This window comes from Chiloscyllium punctatum, chromosome 17 (assembly GCF_047496795.1).
Source record: "Chiloscyllium punctatum isolate Juve2018m chromosome 17, sChiPun1.3, whole genome shotgun sequence".
Classification (NCBI taxonomy): Eukaryota; Metazoa; Chordata; class Chondrichthyes; order Orectolobiformes; family Hemiscylliidae; genus Chiloscyllium; species Chiloscyllium punctatum.
Genome location: NC_092755.1, coordinates 75,510,916 through 75,532,044, shown reverse-complemented (window position 1 = coordinate 75,532,044; position 21,129 = coordinate 75,510,916). Strand labels below are relative to the sequence as shown.

The window sequence follows — 21,129 nt, the reverse complement described above, 5'->3', positions numbered from 1 at the left end:
GAGAGACTCCAAACCAGGGCAACTCACATCTTAAATGCATTCTCTGGGCCGACACGACACCAATTGTTAAAGTTCACTCGAGAATGTAACTTTTAAAAAAGTTTTGCGATTTCCACATGAAAGAACTGAAACCAACATGGTCACTCGAAAAGATGAGAGACTTAACAAATAATCGAGGTCTTTTCAATATATCATTTCAGTTACATCACACTGTAAACTTTTGCTCTAAATTCTGTGTCTTACAATCTTATACTCTTCAATCACCTGATGAAGGAGCAGTGCTCTGAAAGCTAGTGCTTCCAAACAAACCTGTTGGACTATAACCTGGTGTTGTGTGATTTTTAACTAGAGAGAGCTAGACTCTGTGTCTAACCCCGTGCTGTCCCTGTCCCTGGGAGTGTGTGATGGGGGGACAGTGTAGAGGGAGCTTTACTCTGTATCTAACCCCGGGCTGTCCCTGTTCCTGGGAGTGTTTGATGGGGGGACAGTGTAGAGGCAGCTTTACTCTGTATCTAACCCCGTGCTGTCACTATCCCTGGGAGTGTTTGATGGGGGGACAGTGTAGAGGGAGCTTTACTCTGTATCTAACCCCGTGCTGTCCCTGTCCCTGGGAGTGTTTGATGGGGGGACAGTGTAGAGGGAGCTTTACTCTGTATCTAACCCCGTGCTGTCCCTGTCCCTGGGAGTGTTTGACGGGGGGACAGTGTAGAGGCAGCTTTACTCTGTATCTAACCCCGTGCTGTCCCTGTCCCTGGGAGTGTTTGATGGGGGGGGACAGTGTAGAGGGAGCTTTACTCTGTATCTAACCCTGTGCTGTCCCTGTTCCTGGGAGTGTTTGATGGGGGGACAGTGTAGAGGGAGCTTTACACTGTATCTAACCCCGTGCTGTCCCTGTCCCTGGGAGTGTTTGATGGTGGGAAACAGTGTAGAGGGAGCTTTACTCTGTATCTAACCCCATGCTGTCCTTGTCCCTGGGAGTGTTTGATGGAGGACAGTGTAGAGGAAGCTTTACTCTGTATCTAACCCCATGCTGTCCCTGTCCCTGGGAGTGTTTGATGGGAGACAGTGTAGAGGGAGCTTTATTCTGCATTTAACTCCGTGCTGTCCCTGTCTCTGGGAGTGTTTGATGGGATGGGGAGGGGACAGTGACCATTTGTCACACTTTTCAAATAGACAAACAGATGGCTGAGCTGACCTTCAAAGAAAGAAAACCAAAAGCAGATCGGGACGTTTCACACAATCATCTGTGTATCTCACAGTTGGATAACCTTTCAGTGTTATGCAATGCAGACTAGTACTTCATCCAGTGGATAATCTGCTCTTATGTACCTGGGGACTTTTCCCCTTTCACAATGCTGACCTCACAAACTCGCTGAGTGTCAGAAGGAATACAGCAATCCAATTATACAACAGTCATTCCCCGTTTTGGGTTAATGCAGTATTATCACTCATTTTAGTTAAAACCATAATATAAAAAAACAAGCTGGGACCTAGGAATACACAATTTGAGCATTCCTGAAAAAAGCATTTGCAAGAATTCTCTTTGAATTTCTCTTCTTACGCAGCATCCTGGTGATGGAAGATGAAACATTTTGAGAAAATATCAGTAAGATCAGGCGATGGTATTTCAGAATACATGTAAAATAGGGAACTTCTGTTTTACTGACCTGAGAACGGCTTGCATACATGGTGGTGACATTTCTCCATCTCCCGAAACACGACTGTCTCCATCTGCAGAGGGACTGAAATATCCACGTCCACATCGGTACTGGACACATCGAGACCACAGTGTGGATTCCTCACGTCGCACTCATTTTTGACTACATTGTCCTCTCTGCTTTTCTTTCTCATCTGTTCTCTTTGGCCACCTTCCCAAATATCTGTCTCCCTCTCTCTCTGTCCCTATTTATTTCTCTCTCTCTCTGTTTACTTCTCTCTCTCTCTCTCTCTCTGTTTACTTCTCCCTCCCTATCTCTCCCTGCCTGTGGTTTTCTCTCTCTTACTTTCTTTGCTGCTTTCTCTCTGTCTCTCCCACTGCTCAACTCTTTGATACTCTCAGCCTCTGTCTCAGTCTCACTTTGGTTCTCTATTTGTCTCTCTTCCTGTATCCATTTCTGTCCGTTACTTTCTTGTTGTTTATCTCCTTATAACCCCACTTTTCTGCATCTCTCTCTCCAATTCGCACCAACTCTCTCTCGATCTATAAATATTTATGCTCCAACGCCTCTCTGTCTCTCATTACCTCTCAGTCTATCCCACTTCCATTTAGCCCAGTCTATGCCTCTCTCTCTCTCCCCACCCCCTCCCAATTCACCACCTTCCCCCCCAACCAGTTGTCTGTTGATCCATCCCAATCCCACCTATTTCTGTGTCCTCCTCCCACCACAGAATCGGTGAATTGTTATGATACAGACGGAGGAGAAAGTGAGGGTTACAGATGCTGGAGATCAATCAAGAGTGTGATGCTGGAAAAGCACGGCAGGTCAGGCAGCATCCCAGGAGTGGGAGAATCTACCCTTCATCTGATGAACGTTGACTCCCCTGCTCCTTGGATGCTGCCTGACCTGCCGTGCTGACCTCCCTGGGGACTACGGGACAATTTCCCCACGGCCAATCCACCCTAACCTGTACATCCCTGGGCACAACGGGACAATTTCCCACGGCCAATCCACCCTAACCTGTACATCCCTGGGGACTACGGGACAATTTCCCCACGGCCAATCCCCCCTAACCTGCACATCCCTGGGCACTACGGGACAATTTCCCCATGGCCAATCCACCCTAACCTGCACATCCCTGGACACTACGGGACAATTTCCCACGGCCAATCCACCCTAACCTGTACATCCCTGGGCACAACGGGACAATTTCCCCACAGCCAATCCACCCTAACCTGCACATCCCCTGTGCACTACGGGACAATTTCCCCATGGCCAATCCACCCTAACCTGCACATCCCCTGTGCACTACGGGACAATTTCCCCATGGCCAATCCACCCTAACCTGCACATCCCTGGGCACTACGGGACAATTTCCCCACGGCCAATCCACTCTAACCTGTACATCCCTGGGCACTACGGGACAATTTCCCCACGGCCAATCCACTCTAACCTGTACATCCCTGGGCACTACGGGACAATTTCCCATGGATAACCTCCACATTTCGGGACTGTGGGAGGAAACCGGAGCACTCGGAGGAAGCCCACACAGACTCCCGAGGGCAGAACGAGCAAACTCCACACCGACCATCGCCCTGGGGTGGAATCGAACCCGGGTCCCTGGCGCCGTGAGGCAGCAGTGCTAACCACTGAGCCACCCCTGCCACCTCTCTGGTGACATGATTAAAGCCTAACTGAATTTGTGAAGATACATCTGACAGTTCTTTTTTTATTTTGTGGAGGTGAGTGGGCAGATTACGAGTCATTTCCCTTTGCTCGATTCACAGTTAATTGTGAAACACAAAAACCAACCACTTGGCCCAACCGAATCTGATTGACACTTATACTCCATGCTTGTTTCCTATAAGTTGCCTCATCTTAGCCAATCGATATATCTTACACGTTAACCATCTGAATGAAGGAACTGAGGGCATTCTGGCTCAGATGCAGAGGGTACGACGATAGATAGAGGGATGGGTAGCACTGAGGATGCGGGGAGGCTGCAGAAGGATTTGGACAGGGCAGAGAAGTGGTGCAGTTGTCACTCAACTTGGATCCGACTTTGCCAAGTTGACCTGGATTCCAGGAACTTTCATCTTTCTGTATCGGACTCCCATATGGGAGTTCATCCAAGGCTTGGGGTGAAAGCCGTTCAAACTGCACCAACCCTGCTAGCCCGGTCGACACGTTTCATCATCTCCTCCAAAATAAAATTAACCAGATTTGTTTGGCCTCTGAAAAAAGCTGTGCTGACTATCGCTGATCAGTGATCACCTTCTCCAAATGGAGATTCACCCTTTTCTGCTCTGATATGAGACTCAACCCGGTCTGTAGCCCCCTGGTTTACCTGTAACACCCTTTTTAAGTTAGTGTGGCTCGTAGACGGTGGTGGAGGGAGGGCGTCTTGAAGGTGGGGGGGGGGAGGGGTTGGTCAGCATCGCAATCTAGAGGGGGGGGGTGGAGAGGCAGGGGAGGGGGGAGGGGTTGCTTTGTCCCAGACGGTGTGGAGCTCCTCAAGTGTTGTCGGAGCTGGACCCCCAACCCTCGCCCAGGTTCGAGTGGGGAGTATTCCCCCACTGTCCTGAGCAAGTGACCTCTGTGCCGAGGGAGGGTGGGAGGTTGGGGAATCAGCTGGAGTGGGGGGGGGGGGGGGGGGGGGTTCCCCCGTCCCCAGAGTGATATGACCCCACACGGATAATCGAGTACAACTTGATCAGAGACAAAAACTCAGGCAGGTTTTGCCTGGCAAGAAACCCATTAGGAGAGAGTTCTCCATTGAACATGCTGAAGAGTGGAGTCTTTTAAAAATCACACAACTGGGGATTCAAGATGGCGACAGCCCAGTGGGTCTGCTATGCTGAGCTTTGCACCAGAACCCAGACAAAGTGGGGCATTCACCAATCTGCCAACCCCCCCCCCCCCCGCCCTTTACTACGTAAAGTGCTGGAAATAACTTTTTCTTGATTCCTGGAGCTGTCTGGCATTAATTTGAAACGATTTAAGGAAATGACTAAAGGGAAGGGGACACGAGGGAAGATCGATTCCTCCACAGAGGAGTCCCAGGCCAGACTCAAATCGATCTTGGTCATACTGCAGAGGGCGTGACCAGGAGATCCAGGGAGCGTGCCAAGGCCGCGGCCAAACAAAAAAAAAATCCAGGCCCGGGCCCCGGAACCTGCAACTATGGGCCTCGGAAGAGCAGGCTGACCGCCTCGAAAATCGAGGTCGTCGGAAGAGCATGCGTCTCGGTGCGTCCTGCCGGACGGGAGGAGGAAGGCCAGCTCGTCAGCTTCTTGGAGGGATGGCTCCTGCGGTTTTCTGAGGCTGGAAGCCGAAGTAGGACGGGGTGCGGGTCGAGTGGGCCCACTGGGTGGCTGTGCCCAGGCCCGGATGGGCCCAGCAACACCACCCCCCACCCCGGTCCTAGTGCGACTCGAGCGTTATAGAGACAAACAAATGGTGTTGGAAACCTCTAGAGCCCTGGGTAAGGATCCACGGGCTCTGACACATAAAGGATCACGAATTATGCTTTTCCAGGACTTCTCTCCAGTCGTGACTCGTAAAAAGAGAGCCTTTGATGAGGTAAAAAGGCAGTTGAGGGACTTGAATATCCAGTATTCCGTTAGATATCCAGGAATATTATATTGCAACCACAAAGGGTCCATGTTCAATTTTGACTCCCTGGTTTACCTGGTTGTTGGGGGGGGGGGGGGGGGGAATTCTTTCTTTTTAAATACATGTCAGGGTTACAAGTGTTTCCCTATTTTTATCTTTCCTCTCCCTTCTCTCTCTCTTTCTGTCAGCCTTTGCTTTCTTGGGTTGTTTTTCTTATTCTTCCCCTTTTAGTTCTTTGGGGATGGGGGGGGGGTGTCAGTGGGAGGAAGTGGGGAGAGGTTACATATTTGTATCCTGCCAGGAGTACCTAGTATGGAGGGGACGGGTTGAGTGTCCACTTTTAACCTTCTTGTTATAATATGTTGTTCTTTCTTCTTGCTTTGTGTTGTCTGGGGCGGGGGGTGGGGGTGGGGGGGGGGGGGGGGGGCATGGGACGCTTCCTCCTGGTTGGGGGGGGGCTCGCGAACTGCTTCAGGTGACCATGGCTAGCTGTTTGTTTAAATGTTGAGGGGAATCACTCACCAATCAAGAGGACTTGCTCTTCTCATCCAGAAGAACCTTCCGTTTCTAACGCTGGGCCAACTTAGGGATGGGTCCGGGCGATTTATAATTCTTAAAGCTTTAATCGATGGAGAGGAATATGGGATTTTAAATGTAAATCGCGACCCCCCCCCCACCCCACCCCATCCCACCCCGGGAACACCCCCCCTCTTAAATTTTTAACAGATGTGCTTTCCAGATTGATGGCCCTTGGGGTGTATCATATACTTGCAGGGAGAGATTTTAATCACATTATTGACCCTGAGGTGGACAAGATGCCTCAGGGTCTTGCAGGCATGTGCCCGCCATCCAGGCAGTTGGTGGAATCTGAACAGGGAGCCGGTGTTGGGGGATGTGTGGCGATCTCTTCACTCTGAAGGTAGAGATTCCACTTTTTTTTCTGATCCACCTGAGGGCTACACTAGAATCGACATCTTTATCGAACTCGGGACTGTCTTGCAGAATAGGGAACATGGCCGTTTCTGACCATGCGGCAGTTTATGTGGAGGTTCAAGGCTGGTGGTAATGAGAAGGGCTCCTAGCATTGGCGCATTGACCTTTTCTCCCGAAGGATAGCAAGTTTATAGAGTTTTTTTTTGGCGGGAATTTAAAATCTTTTGGGATATTAGTTTTGCCATGGCCAGTAATCCATCGGTGCTACAGGAGCCCATGCATGTGGTTTTATTATTTTACTGTGACCGGGAAGCGACAGAGGAGAGAGCAGCAACGTTTGCTCGAGGCTCTCCTGAAGGCAGCTGAGTCAGCATACGTTGACAGACCGTCTGTAACTAAATTGCAGTGGATTGCTGCCTGTAGGGCTACCTTAAATGCTGCGCTCACCCAGACAGCAAAGAGGGAGATCTCTTTTGTGAAACAGAGGACAGTGATCAACCAGGTAGATATGTAGATTAGAGTGGTGCTGGAAAAGCGCAGCACATCAGGCAGCATCTGCGGAGTTCAAGCCTTTTCCTGCTCCTCGGATGCTGCCTGACCTGCTGTGCTTTTCCAGCCCCACTCTAATCGAGGCTCTGATTTCCAGCCTCTGCCGTTCTCACTTTCACCGAGAAGATATCTAGCCTATCTGACCAGAAAGAAGAATGCCTCCTAATCTATCACATCGATCAGAGAGAGTGCTGGAACTCTCACCTGCAATGCCAAAAAAGATTAATGCAGCATTTAGGAAACTCTGAGCTGGACCGGTCAGAGGGTTGTGAGGACCGAATGATGAAGATGGAATCCTTTTTTAAGATATTGAACCTTCTATGCGTAGTGTCCTTTCTGAATTCCCCCCTGACAATTCAGGAAATACAGGAGATAGGTGGGGGGTGAGGCTGCTCCAAGACTGGCAAAGCGCCTGGCCCAGATGGATTTCAAAGTGAATTTTGTCAGGGGTTTTTCGACAAGCTGGCTGGATATGTACAATTACTCATACAGTCAGAACTGCCTCCCGTCTTCTTTGAGGGAAGCAAATATTTTTCTTACCCTTCACAAAGGAAAAGCCCCGACGGATTGCGCTTTGTTTAGGCCCACATCGTCACTGATTTCATCAATATTAGAAAAGTGCTCCAAATATGCCAGCAAAGATCAACCCCGGGTTTGGTCGTCTCCGTGGATGCAGAGAAAGCATTTGATTGGGTGGAGTAACTCTACCCCTTGTATGTCCTGGGATGGTTTGGAGAGGGCTTTTTTTGCCAAATGGGGGGGCAGGGTTGTATAGTGATCGGAAAGCAGTGGCTCCCACTAACGGTATAGGGTCGGATCGGTTCAGTGTTAGCGGAGAACTGCTCATGAGAGCGCTCTCTTTTGCTACTATTATTCATACTGGTAGCTGACGGATTGGTGACGGATCTCAATAAAACCACCCCTTGGAAATAAAGAGAGAGAGAGAGAGAGAAATAATATCAACAGGAGATTTAGAATCACCTCAGGAAAAATGAATAACCGCCCCAGAGGTAGGCTCAGGCAAGTATCACATCACCCTCGATGTGCTGGACGTCCTTTTCTTTTTGACTGACATGTCTACCCCGTTTAATACAAGTGGTTAATCTGCTTGGCTTGCTTTCAGAGTATAAGATTAATTGCATGAAATCGGAGGCCAGGCCTACGGGGGAGGGACCTTATTAGTATGTCCAGTTTTGGAGATGGTACCCGTTTCCCTTTCCAGTGCTTACAGGGAGATTTTCTGTATTTAAGAATTTTTATTACCCCAGTCTCCGATCATTTATATAAAGCCAACTCCATGCAGTTGTTAGAGAAGGTAGAGCAGGACCTTCAGTGCTGGGAGGTTCTGCCAAAATCTTGGTTGGGTTAAAATGAATGTTCTTCCTCGCTTATTATATCCCATGTGAATGCTCCCTTTTAGGCAGGCACTACAGAGGCTATACAGTTGGTTGGGATCTTTTACCTGGCATCATAGGCGGCCTCTCATTAAGCTGGATCAATTGCAGTGCCCACAGGAGAGGGGAGGACTGGATTTCCCAGAGTTTAAGAAATACTATTTAAGCTCCTTACTATCACATGTGGCCGGTTGGGCCTGCCAGGAGACGTGATCAATCTGGCTGGACATGGAGGCCTCCCAGGCAAAATGTCTCCCCTCATTCATTTGTTGCTTATGGACAAGATGCGAACTGTTATGGACCACTGCAGAACTCCAATTGTCCTAAACACAGTTAAGGCGTGGACAATGATGCGGCAGGGAATGTTGGGAATCCAGCTGGGGGGTTGAGGAACTCTGGCTTTAAGTTCTGGGAATCTAGAGGCATCTCCTCTTTGGGAGATCTATTTGACTGGGAAGTCCTTCGAGGAGTTGAGTCAGAAATTTGAGCTACCCTGAGAGAGATCTCTTTCGCTACCTCCAGGTTAGAGACTTTATACAAAGAAACCTACATTGGTGGTTAGTCCCTATAAGTCGGATATGGATAGGAGGGTGCTCCAGTCCACGGGCACCGTCTCGGTCAGTACTCCCTATCACTGATGCAGAGGACATTGAGCGGGTATGCAGAACCTGGACTCAAGAGTTGGGGGTGGAAATCTCATCAGGGACGTGGGGGGGGGGGGGGGGGGGAACATTTGGGGGAACGTTAGGAAGATTTTGATTTTGTAACAGGACCCAGGCTTTTCCAACCGAAAGTACTCCACAGAGCTCACTTGGTGCCTGAACGGCTTGTGAAATCCAAAACAGGAGTGTCCCCAATGTGCCCCAAGTGTAAAACAGACATTGGCACACTTACTCATTGCTCGTGGTCACGCCACCAGTTTCGCGGGTACTGGGATGCCATAGCGAGTGTTTAGGAAGAAACTTCGGGAACTGAGGTTAAGTTGGATCTGGTGTCCCTGTTGAAGTACAGATTTGGGATGGTCCAGGGAATTCCTTATGAACTCAACCTGGAAGGACATGGCTTGTCCCAGAGATCGTAGTCTTTGGTGGTCTGGAATAAAAGAAACTCTTACAGACAGTTTAGTTTAATTTTAATCATTCCCTTCATTTACTAATAGGCTCACTGATATAACATAACACTGATACTATAAAGCCAGGCGAACTGAATTCTAATAATCCAGGAGAGTAGAAATCGCTCTTCTTTCAAGAGCCCTAGCTAGCTGCTAGTTGTACGACCAGAAACAAACTCTCTTTATACACCCCTTTACAAAGGCTATATTGTCACAGAGACATAGAGATATACAGCACAGATACAGACCCTTTGGCCCAACCTGTCCGTGCTGACCCAGACATCCCAACCCAATCTAGTCCCATCTGCCAGCACCCGGCCCATATCCCTCCAAACCCTTCCTATTCATATACCCATCCAAATGCCTCTTAAATGTTGCAGTTGTACCAGCCTCCACCACATCCTCTGGCAGCTCATTCCATACACGTACCAGCCTCTGTGAAAATGTTGCCCCTTAGGTCTCTTTTATATCTTTCCCCTCTCACCCTAAACCTATGCCCCTCTAGTTCTGGACTCCCCCACCCCAGGGAAAAGACTTTGTCTATTTACCCTATCCATGCCCCCTCACGATTTTATAAACCTCTATAAGGTCACCCCTCAGCCTCTGACGCTCCAGGGAAAACAGCCCCAGCCTGTTCAGCCTCTCCCTGTAGCTCAGATCCTCCAACCCTGGCAACATCCTTGTAAATCTTTTCTGAGCCCTTTCAAGTTTCACAACATCTTTCTGATACGAAGGAGACCAGAATTGCATGCAATATTCCAACAGTGGCTGACCAATGTCCCGTACAGCCGCAACATGACCTCCCAACTCCTGTACTCAATACTCTGACCAATAAAGGAAAGCATACCAAACGCTGCCTTTACTATCCTATCGACCTGCGACTCCACTTTCAAGGAGCTATGAACCTGCACTCCAAGGTCTCTTTGTTCAGCAACACTCCCTAGGACCTTACCATTAAGTGTATAAGTCCTGCTAAGATTTACTTTCTCAAAATGCAGCACCTCGCATTGATCTGAATTAAACTCCATCTGCCACTTCTCAGCCCATTGACCCATCTGGTCCAGATCCTGTTGGAATATGAGGTAACCCTCTTCGCTGTCCACTACACCCTCCAATTTTGGGGTTATCTGCAAACGTACTAACTGTACCTCTTATGCTCACATCCAAATCATTTATATAAATGACAAAAAGTCGGGGACCCAGCACCGATCCTTGTGGCACTCCACTGGTCACAGGCCTCCAGTCTGAAAAACAACCCTCCACCACCACCCTCTATCTTCTACCTTTGAGCCAGTTCTGTATCCAAATGCCTAGTTCCCCCTGTATTCCGTGAGATCTAACCTTGCTAACCAGTGTCCCATGGGGAACCTTGTCGAATGCCTTACTGAAGTCCATGTAGGTCACATCTACTGCTCTCACAAACACAAAAAGCTAACAAAAGCACTGCATGTTCTGAACTAGAGAGATAATCGGGAAGGACAATAATTCGGGAGAGAAGTTAATTTGATACCGAGTTTCGTTCCGAGGTCAGAATTAAACATTCTTTATTAATTTCAGAAATGAACAGTCGTGAATGCTATTGCTCGGTGTCTTGTTCATACAGATTTGTTGATGTTAGGGAAAATGTTCATAATTATCTTACCCTCCCTGCCTGTCTATTTCTAGCGTGCAGCAAATGTGCTCTATCATTCAACATTACATTTTAGTCTCAATGTTTAAAGATAAACTTTCCCATCCCTCCTTTTGCGTCTTCCACGTCTTCTCTCTTTGGACTGTTCAATATGCTTCAATTCTGTGCGAGGAAGAACATTTTAATGAGCTGGGTGTCATGAGAATCCCCCCGGGACTCTCGGACTGGGCGTAGGTTAGTTATGGAACACATCCCCCTGGACCTCCTTACGAGTATGGTGCACCAGAAAACGGAACTGTCTTACAGAACCTGGCAGTCCTTTCTGAGTTGTCTCGACGCAGATCAGTCGGCTGCACTGATCAGGGCCTTTGTGTAGCCGTGAGGGTTGCGTCTGACGGTCCGGGGACCCCCAGGGGAAAGAATCCTGAGCGAATATGGGTTTGCTTACAATTGGTCCCAGTGGCGGGGAGCTCCGGTGAGATTGCGCTGAGCGTAGTAAGTTAATTGTGTACCGTTTAAGTTAAAAAGCGTGGTGGTGGGTAAAACACAGCAGGCCAGGCGGCATCTGGTTATTGGTTATTTATTGTCGTTTTTGTAGAGGTGTTTCTTTTCGTGTTTTGGTAATTTGTGGAGTAAAGGTAGATGATCTTTTAAATCCAAATATCCAAAACCTGAAAAGCTCAGAAATCCAAAGGTCTTTTGCAAATTATTTTACTTAATAAAGGTTGTTTTGCGAGCAAGCAGTTAACTCAAGTCGACACCCGCTCGATGGGTGTCACTCAGAGGTGACAAGGGGGCGAGCGTGGCCAAGCACATTCTAACTTAGAAGTCTGCTCCTCCAGGAAGATTTTAAAAAGATTTCACCATTAAACTGTCCCTATCTTTTGAAAACCGAAAAATTGTGAAAAACAGCTGGGCGTGAGCATTTCAGATAAAGGATCTCCCACCCATAATTTGTTTCCGATTATTGGTACTACATTATAAAGTTGCTCACTATTTTCTATTGGTTTTGTAATTTTGTAAAAAACTTCAAATCTTTTTCTCCCCCTCAATAAAAACATTTACAAATAATAAAAAAATCCACACAACACCAGGTTGTAGTCCAACAGTCGAGTGTGCGGTGTTGGAAAAGCACAGTAGGTCAGGCAGCATCCCAGGAGCGTGAGAATCGACATTTCGGACATAAACCCTTCATCAGGAAGGGCTTACTCCTGAAACATCAACTGTCCTGCTCCCCAGATGCTGCCTGACCTGCTGTGCTTTTCCAGCAGCACACACTCAACTCTGATCCCCAGCATCTGCAGTCCCCACTTTCCATAAAGCCCAACAGGTTTATTTGGAAGCACACGAGCTTTCAGAGTGTTGCTCCTTCGTCAGGTGGTCGTGTGGACCAGGATCATTAGACACAGAATTTATAGCAAAAGATCACAGTGTCATACAACTGATGAAATATATTGAACAAATCGAGATTGCAGTTTAGACTTTAATCTTTTAGCATGAGCTGCAAGTTTCAATTCATTAATATGTAAATCCCAGGACTTCACCAGGACAATAACCTGGTGTTTTGTGATTTTTAACTCTGTCCACTTCAGTCCAACACCAGCACCTCCACATCCTGTTTGAGTCTTGTCAGACTGAAGGTATTTTACTGTCAGCTGTATGGTGTGGATTGAATAAAGTTATAGCACTGCTTTCAATAGAGAGACGTTTATTGCTCCAATTAATCATTACTCCCAACTTTACACAATCCTCCAAAGAATCACCATTACTCCCAATTATACACAATCCTCCAAAGAATCACCATTACTCCCAATTATACACAATCCTCCAAAGAATCACCATTACTCCCAATTATACACAATCCTCCACAGAATCACCATTACTCCCAATTATACACAATACTCCACAGAATCACCATTACTCCCAATTATACACAATCCTCCACAGAATCACTATTACTCCCAATTACACACAACCTGTCTGCCTTTCTCAGTTTCTCCTCTCTCTCTCTGTTTCTCATTCTCTGTGTGTGTGTCACTGTGGCTGTGTGTCAGTGAGGGTGCCTGTGTGTATCAATATCACTGTGTGTCAGTGAGGGTGCCTGTGTGTGTCTGCATCAATGTATGTGTCTGTGTGACCGTATGGATCAGTATCACTGTAATTTGAGTGTGTGCATGTGTCACGGTGTCAGTGTCACTTTGAGTGTCTGCGTGTATTAATGTATATGTGGGTTCTGAGTATGAATATCATTATCAATGTCTATGTGCGTGTGTCGATCTGTGGGTGTCTGTATATCCATCAGAGTGTGTGCGTCGATCAGTGTGTGCCTGTGTGTGTGAGACTGTCGCTCAGTGTATGTCAGTGTGTGTGACTGCCAATCAGTGTGTGCCTCTGTGTGTGTGTGTGTGTGTCAGTGTGTGACTGTCACTCAATGTGTGTATCAGTGTGTGTGAGACTGTCGCTCAGTGTATGTCAGTGTGTGTGACTGTCGCTCAGTGTGGGTGCCTGTGTGTGTGTGACTGTCACTCAGTGTGTGTATGTCAGTGTCTGTGACTATCGATCACTGTGTGTGACTGTCACTCAGTGTGTCTGTCAGTGTGTGTGAGACTGTCGCTCAATGCGTGTGCCTGTGTGCGTGACTGTTGATCACTGTGCCTGTTTGTGTCAGTGTGTGTGACTGCCAATCACTGTGTCTGTGTCAGTGTGTGTGAGACTGTCGCTCAGTGTGTGTATGTCAGCATGTGTGACTGTCAATCACTGTGTGTGCCTGTGTGTGTGTGACTGTCGCTCACTGTGTGTGAGACTGTCACTCAATGTGTGCCTGTGTGTGTGTGTGTGTGCGATTGTCGATCAGTGTGTGTGTGTGTGTGTGTGTCAGTGTGTGTGACTGTCGACCACTGTGTGTGCCTGTGTGTGTGTGTGTGTGTGTGACTGTCACTCAGTGTGTGTATGTCAGTGTGTGTGACTGTCCATCACTGTGTGTGCATGTGTGTGTGTCAGTGTGTGAGACACTGTTGCTCAATGTGTGTGCCTGTGTGTGTGTGACGGTCCATCATTATGCCTGTTTGTGTCAGTGTGTGTGACTATCGATCACTGTGTGTGTGTGTCAGTGTGTACGTGTCAGTGTGTGTAACTATCGATCACTGTGTGTGCTTGTGTGTATGTGTGTGTGACTGTCGCTCAGTGTGTGTCAGTGTCTGTAAGACTGTCGATCAGTGTGCCTGTGTCAATGGGTGACTGTCGCTCAGTGTGTGTGTGTGTGTGTGTGTGTCAGTGTGTATGCCTGTGTGTATATGTGTCAGAGTGTGTGACTGTCGCTCAGTGTGTGTGTGACAATGAGTGTGTGAGTCTGTGTGTGTGTGTGTCAATCAGTGTGCAAGAATCTGAGTGTCAGTGTGTGTCAGTCAGCATGTGTGTGTGTGTGTTGACTAGTGTGAGTGTCGATCTGTGTGTGTGTGTCTGTGTATTTGTTCGTTCCTGTTCTCCGGTCATGGTGCATTTGGTGGGAAGGCCTTCTGCAGCAGCCTCTTGCTGTCCTCTGCCATCTCTCTCACAGCTGTCTCCAACATGGTGAAGGTATGATTGTAAGTCAGTGTCGCTGATCCCATCTGCCCGACCACTGGCACAAAGTTCAAAAAGGTGGCCAACAGCCTCCCTGATCCTGCGGTCTTTGCCACCTTCTTCTTGACAGCATTCGCAGTCACCTCCAGCCCAAACGTGGACCTCACGACGGAGCGCAGGACCTCTGGCGTCTTCCCCACCCTCTTTGCCAGTCGCCTGAGGGAATCTTCGTCCAGCCCAAAGGCCTTGCGGTAAGAGGAGAGCGCGCTGACCAACTGGGTAATGTCGCATGCGTCAGAAAGCCCTGGGATGGACAGTACAGCCGCCATGGCTGACTTGATAGCTAACTTCTGAATTTCATTCATGATGAGCACTTCCTTCTGCTCTATGATCTCGGTGGTGACACTGGGGACAGCAAACAGAAAGGCGCGTTTCTTCACACCCGTGAGGTCCCCTGCTAGGGTCAGCAGCAAATTCCCAAAGTCGTATTTCTCCAGTTTCCAACCGGAAACGCGGTACACATTAGGAGGTTCCACCTTTTGGGCCAGATTAGGGTCAGACAGGGCGGCCTTGTGCTGCTCAGCACCAGGTGGGTCACTGTCTGTTTCGGTGCAGACAAAATAGACCTTCTTCTCCCTTTTGCGAACTGCTTTGGCCAGGGCCAGATCATTTTCTGTAAAGCGATCTGCGCTGAGGATTAACAACAAATCATACTGGTCAAAATTCACACGCTTCAGATATTTGGCTGCTTGAAAACCCAGAGCCCCGGTACCAGGGAGTTGCCAGATTTCCAGCGTGTTGTTGTTTGGGAATTTATACACAGTTGGGACCGTGACTGATACCCCAGGAGGAGCAGCTCCCATCTCATTATCGGGAACACACCGTAATGAGTTAATGAAGGATGATGTTCCACTGGTGGATTCACCGGTCACTGCAATTTGGAGCACCAACCACTCAAGCTTCTCCAACTGCTTCTGGATTGTCTGGACAAATGTGTTCAGGGCGTCAGGCTTGAGCATAGAAATTAACTGCAAAACATCGAAGGAATGTGTCTCACTTTCTGAAAGTCCAAGGATCGAGGCCACTGACTCATCTCCTGCTTCCATTGTAAAGTTCTCCAACTGCGAGACGCCCTCCAACTGCGACAGGCCCTCCAACGGCGACAGGCCCTCCAACGGCGACAGGCCCTCCAACGGCGACACGCTCTCCAACTGCGACACGCTCTCCAACTGCGAGACGCCCTCCAACTGCGACACGCCCTCCAACTGCGACACGCCCTCCAACTGCGACACGCCCTCCAACTGCGACACGCTCTCCAACTGCGACACGCCCTCCAACTGCGACACGCTCTCCAACTGCGACACGCTCTCCAACTGCGACACGCTCTCCAACTGCGACACGCTCTCCAACTGCGACACGCTCTCTAAATGCAAGACGCTCTCCAACTGCAAGACGCTCTCCAACTGCAACACGCCCTCCAACTGCGACACGCCCTCCAACTGCGACACGCCCTCCAACTGCGAGACGCTCTCCAACTGCGAGACGCTCTCCAACTGCGAGACGCTCTCCAACTGCGACACGCTCCGCAATTCTGCCATGCTCCCCAACTGCGACACGCTCTCCAACAGCGACATGCTCCCCAACTCTGCCGCGCTCTCCAACTTTTCAACAGTCGCCATGTTCTGCCCGAAGGTAGAAACTCGCCGTCAACATTGCCATACAAACAACCTTTTCCATCATGAAGCCGCGCCGTAAGGTGACAACAAAAACTGAGAAAATCTCAAAGGAACAAACACACCCTGGTCCCAGAGAGAGAGAGGGGGACAGGACAGTGTATCTAACACACCTCGGTCCCAGAGAGAGGGGGGGAATGGTTAGTGTATCTAACACACCCCGGTCCCAGAGAGAGGGGGGTTAAAGGACAGTGTATCTAACACACACCGGTCCCTGAGAGAGAGGGGGGAAAGCACAGTGTATCGAACACACCCCGGTCCCAGAGAGAGGGGAGAAAGGACAGTGTATCTAACACACCCTGGTCCCAGTGAGAGAGAGAGGGGGGAAAGGACAGTGTATCTAACACACCCCGGTCCCAGGGAGAGAGGGGGGAAAGGACAGCGTATCTAACACACCCCGGTCCCAGGGAGAGAGAGAGGGGGGAGAGGACAGTGTATCGAACACACCCTGGTCCCAGAGAGAGGGGGGAAAGGACAGTTTGAATGATGATACCTGATGAAGCTTTTGCCTGAAATGTCAATTTTACAGATCTTCGGATGCTGCCGCACTGAGGGACGGTCAGCGTTGAGGGAGCCCTGCACTGTCGGAGGGTCAGCGCTGAGGGAGCCGTGCACTGTGGGAGTGTCAGCGCCAAGGGAGCCCTGCACTGTGGGAGGGTCAGCGCCGAGGGAGCCCCGCACTGTGGGAGGGTCAGCGCTGAGGGAGCCCCGCACTGTGGGAGGGTCAGTGCTGAGGGAGCCCCGCACTGTGGGAGGGTCTGTGCCAAGGGACCCCCGCACTGTGGGAGGGTCTGCGCCAAGGAAGCCCCGCACTGTGGGAGGGTCAGCGCTGAGGGAGCCCAGCATTGTGGGAGGATCTGCGCTGAGGGAGCCCCGCACTGTGGGAGGGTCAGCGCAGAGGGAGCCCGGCACTGTGGGAGGGTATGCGCCGAGAAAGCCCCGCACTGTGGGAGGGTCAGTGCTGAGGGAGCCCCGCACTGTGGGAGGGTCAGTGCTGAGGGAGCCCCGCACTGTGGGAGGTTCAGCGCTGAGGGAGCCCCGCACTGTGGGAGGGTCAGTGCTGAGGAAGCCCCGCACTGTGGGAGGGTCAGCGCTGAGGAAGCCCCGCACTGTGGGAGGGTCTGCGCCAAGGGAGCCCCACACTGTGGGAGGGGCAGTACTGAGGCAGAACTGCACTCTCATTGAGTCAGTATGGAGGTGGCACTGGACTGTCACACTAACCGTACTGACATCACATCACAATGTTCTAGCTCCCATCCTGAGGGACATCTGCAACATTCGGTGAGACAGACTGAGTAATCCCAGCTCTGAATATGATCCATCTGTACAATATACCCTGATGGGAAGGCCCTGTTTTCTGTTCTGGCTGGATGGAAGATTGACAGCGCACAGGGAGATTCCGAGAGTGACATTGAGAGGGAGAGAGTGGAAAGTGGAGAGGTAGTGGCCGTTCTTGCGTTATCCCCTCGATGACCAGACCTGACTCTCACGCACACAGACACAGATGGAACAGGCAGTACCTGGTGAAGTGCTGGTGTCACCTGGGCTGGCAGAAAGGAGACTGGAAGCTGGTCCTGGACAGATCCAGCTGGGATCAGACCCTCTCACTCAGTCTGAGCTCTCTCCAGGAGTGAGAATGTTGGATATAGTCCCCAGAGATAAACCTACATCGTCTGGGAAATGCAAGGTGTGGCTCAGTCCAAAGGTTGGGGGTACTCGCTGTTATCAATTTCAGCTGCTCGGAATTCGATTGCTGATCTTCAGATTTTGGGAATACATGTCCCTGTGCGGGCACTACATGATACATGTCTGATTGTTCAACCCAACAGGGAACTAGCATCTCTCCGTGTCTGTCCCATCCTTCCACAGTTACCTTAACATCCTGCCAGCCCATACTCTGTCTTCGCACAGCACCTGTGGTATCAGTCCCCAGGCTTTCCAGTACACACACACTCACGGCCGTAGAGCTGTTTAGACATGTTCCCAGCCCAATAGGATACAGAACAAAGCTCACAGGTTCTATCCTAATGAAGGGGTGTACCTGAAATTATTGCTCATGTCTGTGAAGCAAGATCCAATGTCATCATTCCCTGCTCCACAATTCTCTCCATGGGAATACCAGGATAAACGCCCATTGAATGCTGAGCCCGAGGAGTGACATTAGAAGTATTGGGTTGGAGGTACAGCACCGAGGGAGCTCCGCACTGTGGGAGGGTCAGCGCTGAGGGAGCCCCGCACTGTGGGAGGGTCAGCGCTGAGGAAGCCCCGCACTGTGGGAGGGTCAGCGCTGAGGGAGCCCCGCACTGTGGGAGGGTCTGCACCGAGGGAGCCCCACACTGTGGGAGGGTCAGCGCTGAGGAAGCCCCACACTGTGGGACGGTCAGTTTTGAGGAAGCCCCGCACTGTGGGAGGGTCAGTGCTGAGGAAACCCCGCACTGTGGGAGGGTCTGCGCTGAGGGAGCCCCGCACTGTGGGAGGGTCAGCGCTGAGGGAGCCCCACACAGTGGGAGGGTCAGCGCTGAGGGAGCCCCACACAGTGGGAGGGTCAGCGCTGAGTGAGTCCCACACTGTGGGAGGGTCAGCGCTGAGGGAGTCCCGCACTGTGGGAGCCCCGCACTGTGGGAGGGTCAGCGCTGAGGGAGCCCCGCACTGTGGGAGGGTCAGCGCTGAGGGAGCCCCGCACTGTGGGAGGGTCAGCGCTGAGGGAGCCCCGCACTGTGGGAGGGTCAGCGCTGAGGGAGCCCCGCACTGTGGGAGGGTCTGTACCGAGGGAGCCCCGCACTGTGGGAGGGTCGGCGCTGAGGGAACCCCACACTGTGGGAGGGTCTGCACTGAGGGAGCCCCGCACTGTGGGAGGGTCAGCGCTGAGGGAGCCCCGCACTGTGGGAGGGTCTGCACTGAGGGAGCCCCGCACTGTGGGAGGGTCAGCGTTGAGGGAGCCCCGCACTGTGGGAGGGTCGGCGCCGAAGGGGCCCCGCACTGTGGGAGGGTCAGGGCCGAGGGAGCCCCGCACTGTGGGAGGGTCAGTGCTGAGGGAGCCCCGCACTGTGGGAGGGTCAGTGCTGAGGGAGCCCCGCACTGTGGGAGGATCAGTGCTGAGGGAGCCCCGCACTGTGGGAGGGTCAGTGCCGAGGGAGTCCCGCACTGTGGGAGGGTTAGTGCTGAGGAAGCCCCACACTGTGGGAGGGTCAGTGCTGAGGAAGCCCCACACTGTGGGAAGGTCAGTGCTGAGGAAGCCCCGCACTGTGGGAGGGTCAGTGCTGAGGGCGCCCCGCACTGTGGGAGGGTCAGCGCTGAGGGAGCCCCACACTGTGGGAGGGTCAGTGCTGAGGGCGCCCCGCACTGTGGGAGGGTCAGCGCTGAGGGAGCCCCACACTGTGGGAGGGTCAGCGCTGAGGGAGCCCCGCACTGTGGGAGGGTCAGTGCTGAGGGCGCCCCGCACTGTGGGAGGGTCAGCGCTGAGGGAGCCCCACACTGTGGGAGGGTCAGTGCTGAGGGCGCCCCGCACTGTGGGAGGGTCAGCGCTGAGGAAGCCCCACACTGTGGGAGGGTCAGTGCTGAGGGAGCCCCGCACTGTGGGAGGGTCAGTGCTGAGGAAGCCCCGCACTGTGGGAGGGTCAGCGCTGAGGAAGCCCCACACTGTGGGAGGGTCTGCGCCAAGGGAGCCCCACACTGTCGGAGGGTCAGTACTGAGGCAGAACTGCACTCTCATTGAGTCAGTATGGAGGTGGCACTGGACTGTCACACTAACCGTACTGACATCACATCACAATGTTCTCGCTCCCATCCTGAGGGACATCTGCAACATTCGGTGAGACAGACTGAGTAATCCCAGCTCTGAATATGATCCATCTGTACAATATACCCTGATGGGAAGGCCCTGTTTTCTGTTCTGGCTGGATGGAAGATTGACAGCGCACAGGGAGATTCCGAGAGTGACATTGAGAGGGAGAGAGTGGAAAGTGGAGAGGTAGTGGCCGTTCTTGCGTTATCCCCTCGATGACCAGACCTGACTCTCACGCACACAGACACAGATGGAACAGGCAGTACCTGGTGAAGTGCTGGTGTCACCTGGGCTGGCAGCAAGGAGACTGGAAGCTGGTCCTGGACAGATCCAGCTGGGATCAGACCCTCTCACTCAGTCCGAGCTCTCTCCAGGAGTGAGAATGTTGGATATAGTCCCCAGGGATAAACCTACATCGTCTCGGAAATGCAAGGTGTGGCCCAGTCCAAAGGTTGGGGGTACTTGCTGTTATCAATTTCAGCTGCTCGGAATTCGATTGCTGATCTTCAGATTTTGGGAATACATGTCCCTGTGCGGGCACTACATGATACATGTCTGATTGTACAACCCAACAGGGAACTAGCATCTCTCCGTGTCTGTCCCATCCTTCCACAGTTACCTTAACATCCTGCCAGCCCATACTCTGTCTTAGCACAGCACCTGTGGTATCAGTCCCAAGGCTTTCCAGTACACACACACTCACGGCCGTAGAGCTGTTTAGACATGTTCCCAGCCCAATAGGATACAGAACAATGCTCACACGTTCTATCCTAATGAAGGGGTGTACCTGAAATTATTGCTCATGTCGGTGAAGCAAGATCCAATGTCATCATTCCCTGCTTCACAATTCTCTCCATGGGAATACCAGGATAAACGCTCATTGAATGCTGAGCCCGAGGAGTGACGTTAGAAGTATTGGGTTGGAGGAACAGCACTAAGGGAGCCCCGCACTGTGGGAGGGTCAGTGCTGAGGGAGCTCCGCACTGTGGGAGGGTCAGTGCTGAGGGAGCCCCGCACTGTGGGAGGGTCAGCGCTGAGGGAGCCCTGCACTGTGGGAGGGTCAGCGCCGAGGGAGCCCCGCAATGTGGGAGGGTCAGCACCGAGGGAGTCCCGCACTGTGGGAGGGTCAGTGCTGAGGGAGCCATACACTGTGGGAAGGTC

General features: G+C 51.3%; 1 protein-coding gene across 5 annotated transcripts; it reads right to left on the bottom strand.

Annotated features, from left to right (window-relative positions):
* Positions 1-12,424: 12,424 nt before the first annotated feature.
* Positions 12,425-20,821, bottom strand: LOC140488003 (interferon-inducible GTPase 5-like). 5 transcript variants are annotated; one of them, XM_072587543.1, is made up of 2 exons: positions 20,756-20,821; positions 12,425-16,133 (listed from the first exon to the last, which is right to left on the bottom strand). In XM_072587543.1, the coding sequence occupies exon 2, from the start codon at positions 16,128-16,130 to the stop codon at positions 14,379-14,381; it is 1,752 nt and encodes a 583-aa protein (XP_072443644.1). In that variant the 5' UTR covers positions 16,131-16,133; positions 20,756-20,821; the 3' UTR covers positions 12,425-14,378. The 5 variants fall into 5 exon arrangements, with proteins under 5 accessions (XP_072443644.1, XP_072443640.1, XP_072443643.1 ...); XM_072587539.1 differs by lacking the exon at positions 20,756-20,821 and adding an exon at positions 20,235-20,368; XM_072587542.1 differs by lacking the exon at positions 20,756-20,821 and adding an exon at positions 18,226-18,318.
* Between the last annotated feature and the right edge of the window lie 308 nt (positions 20,822-21,129).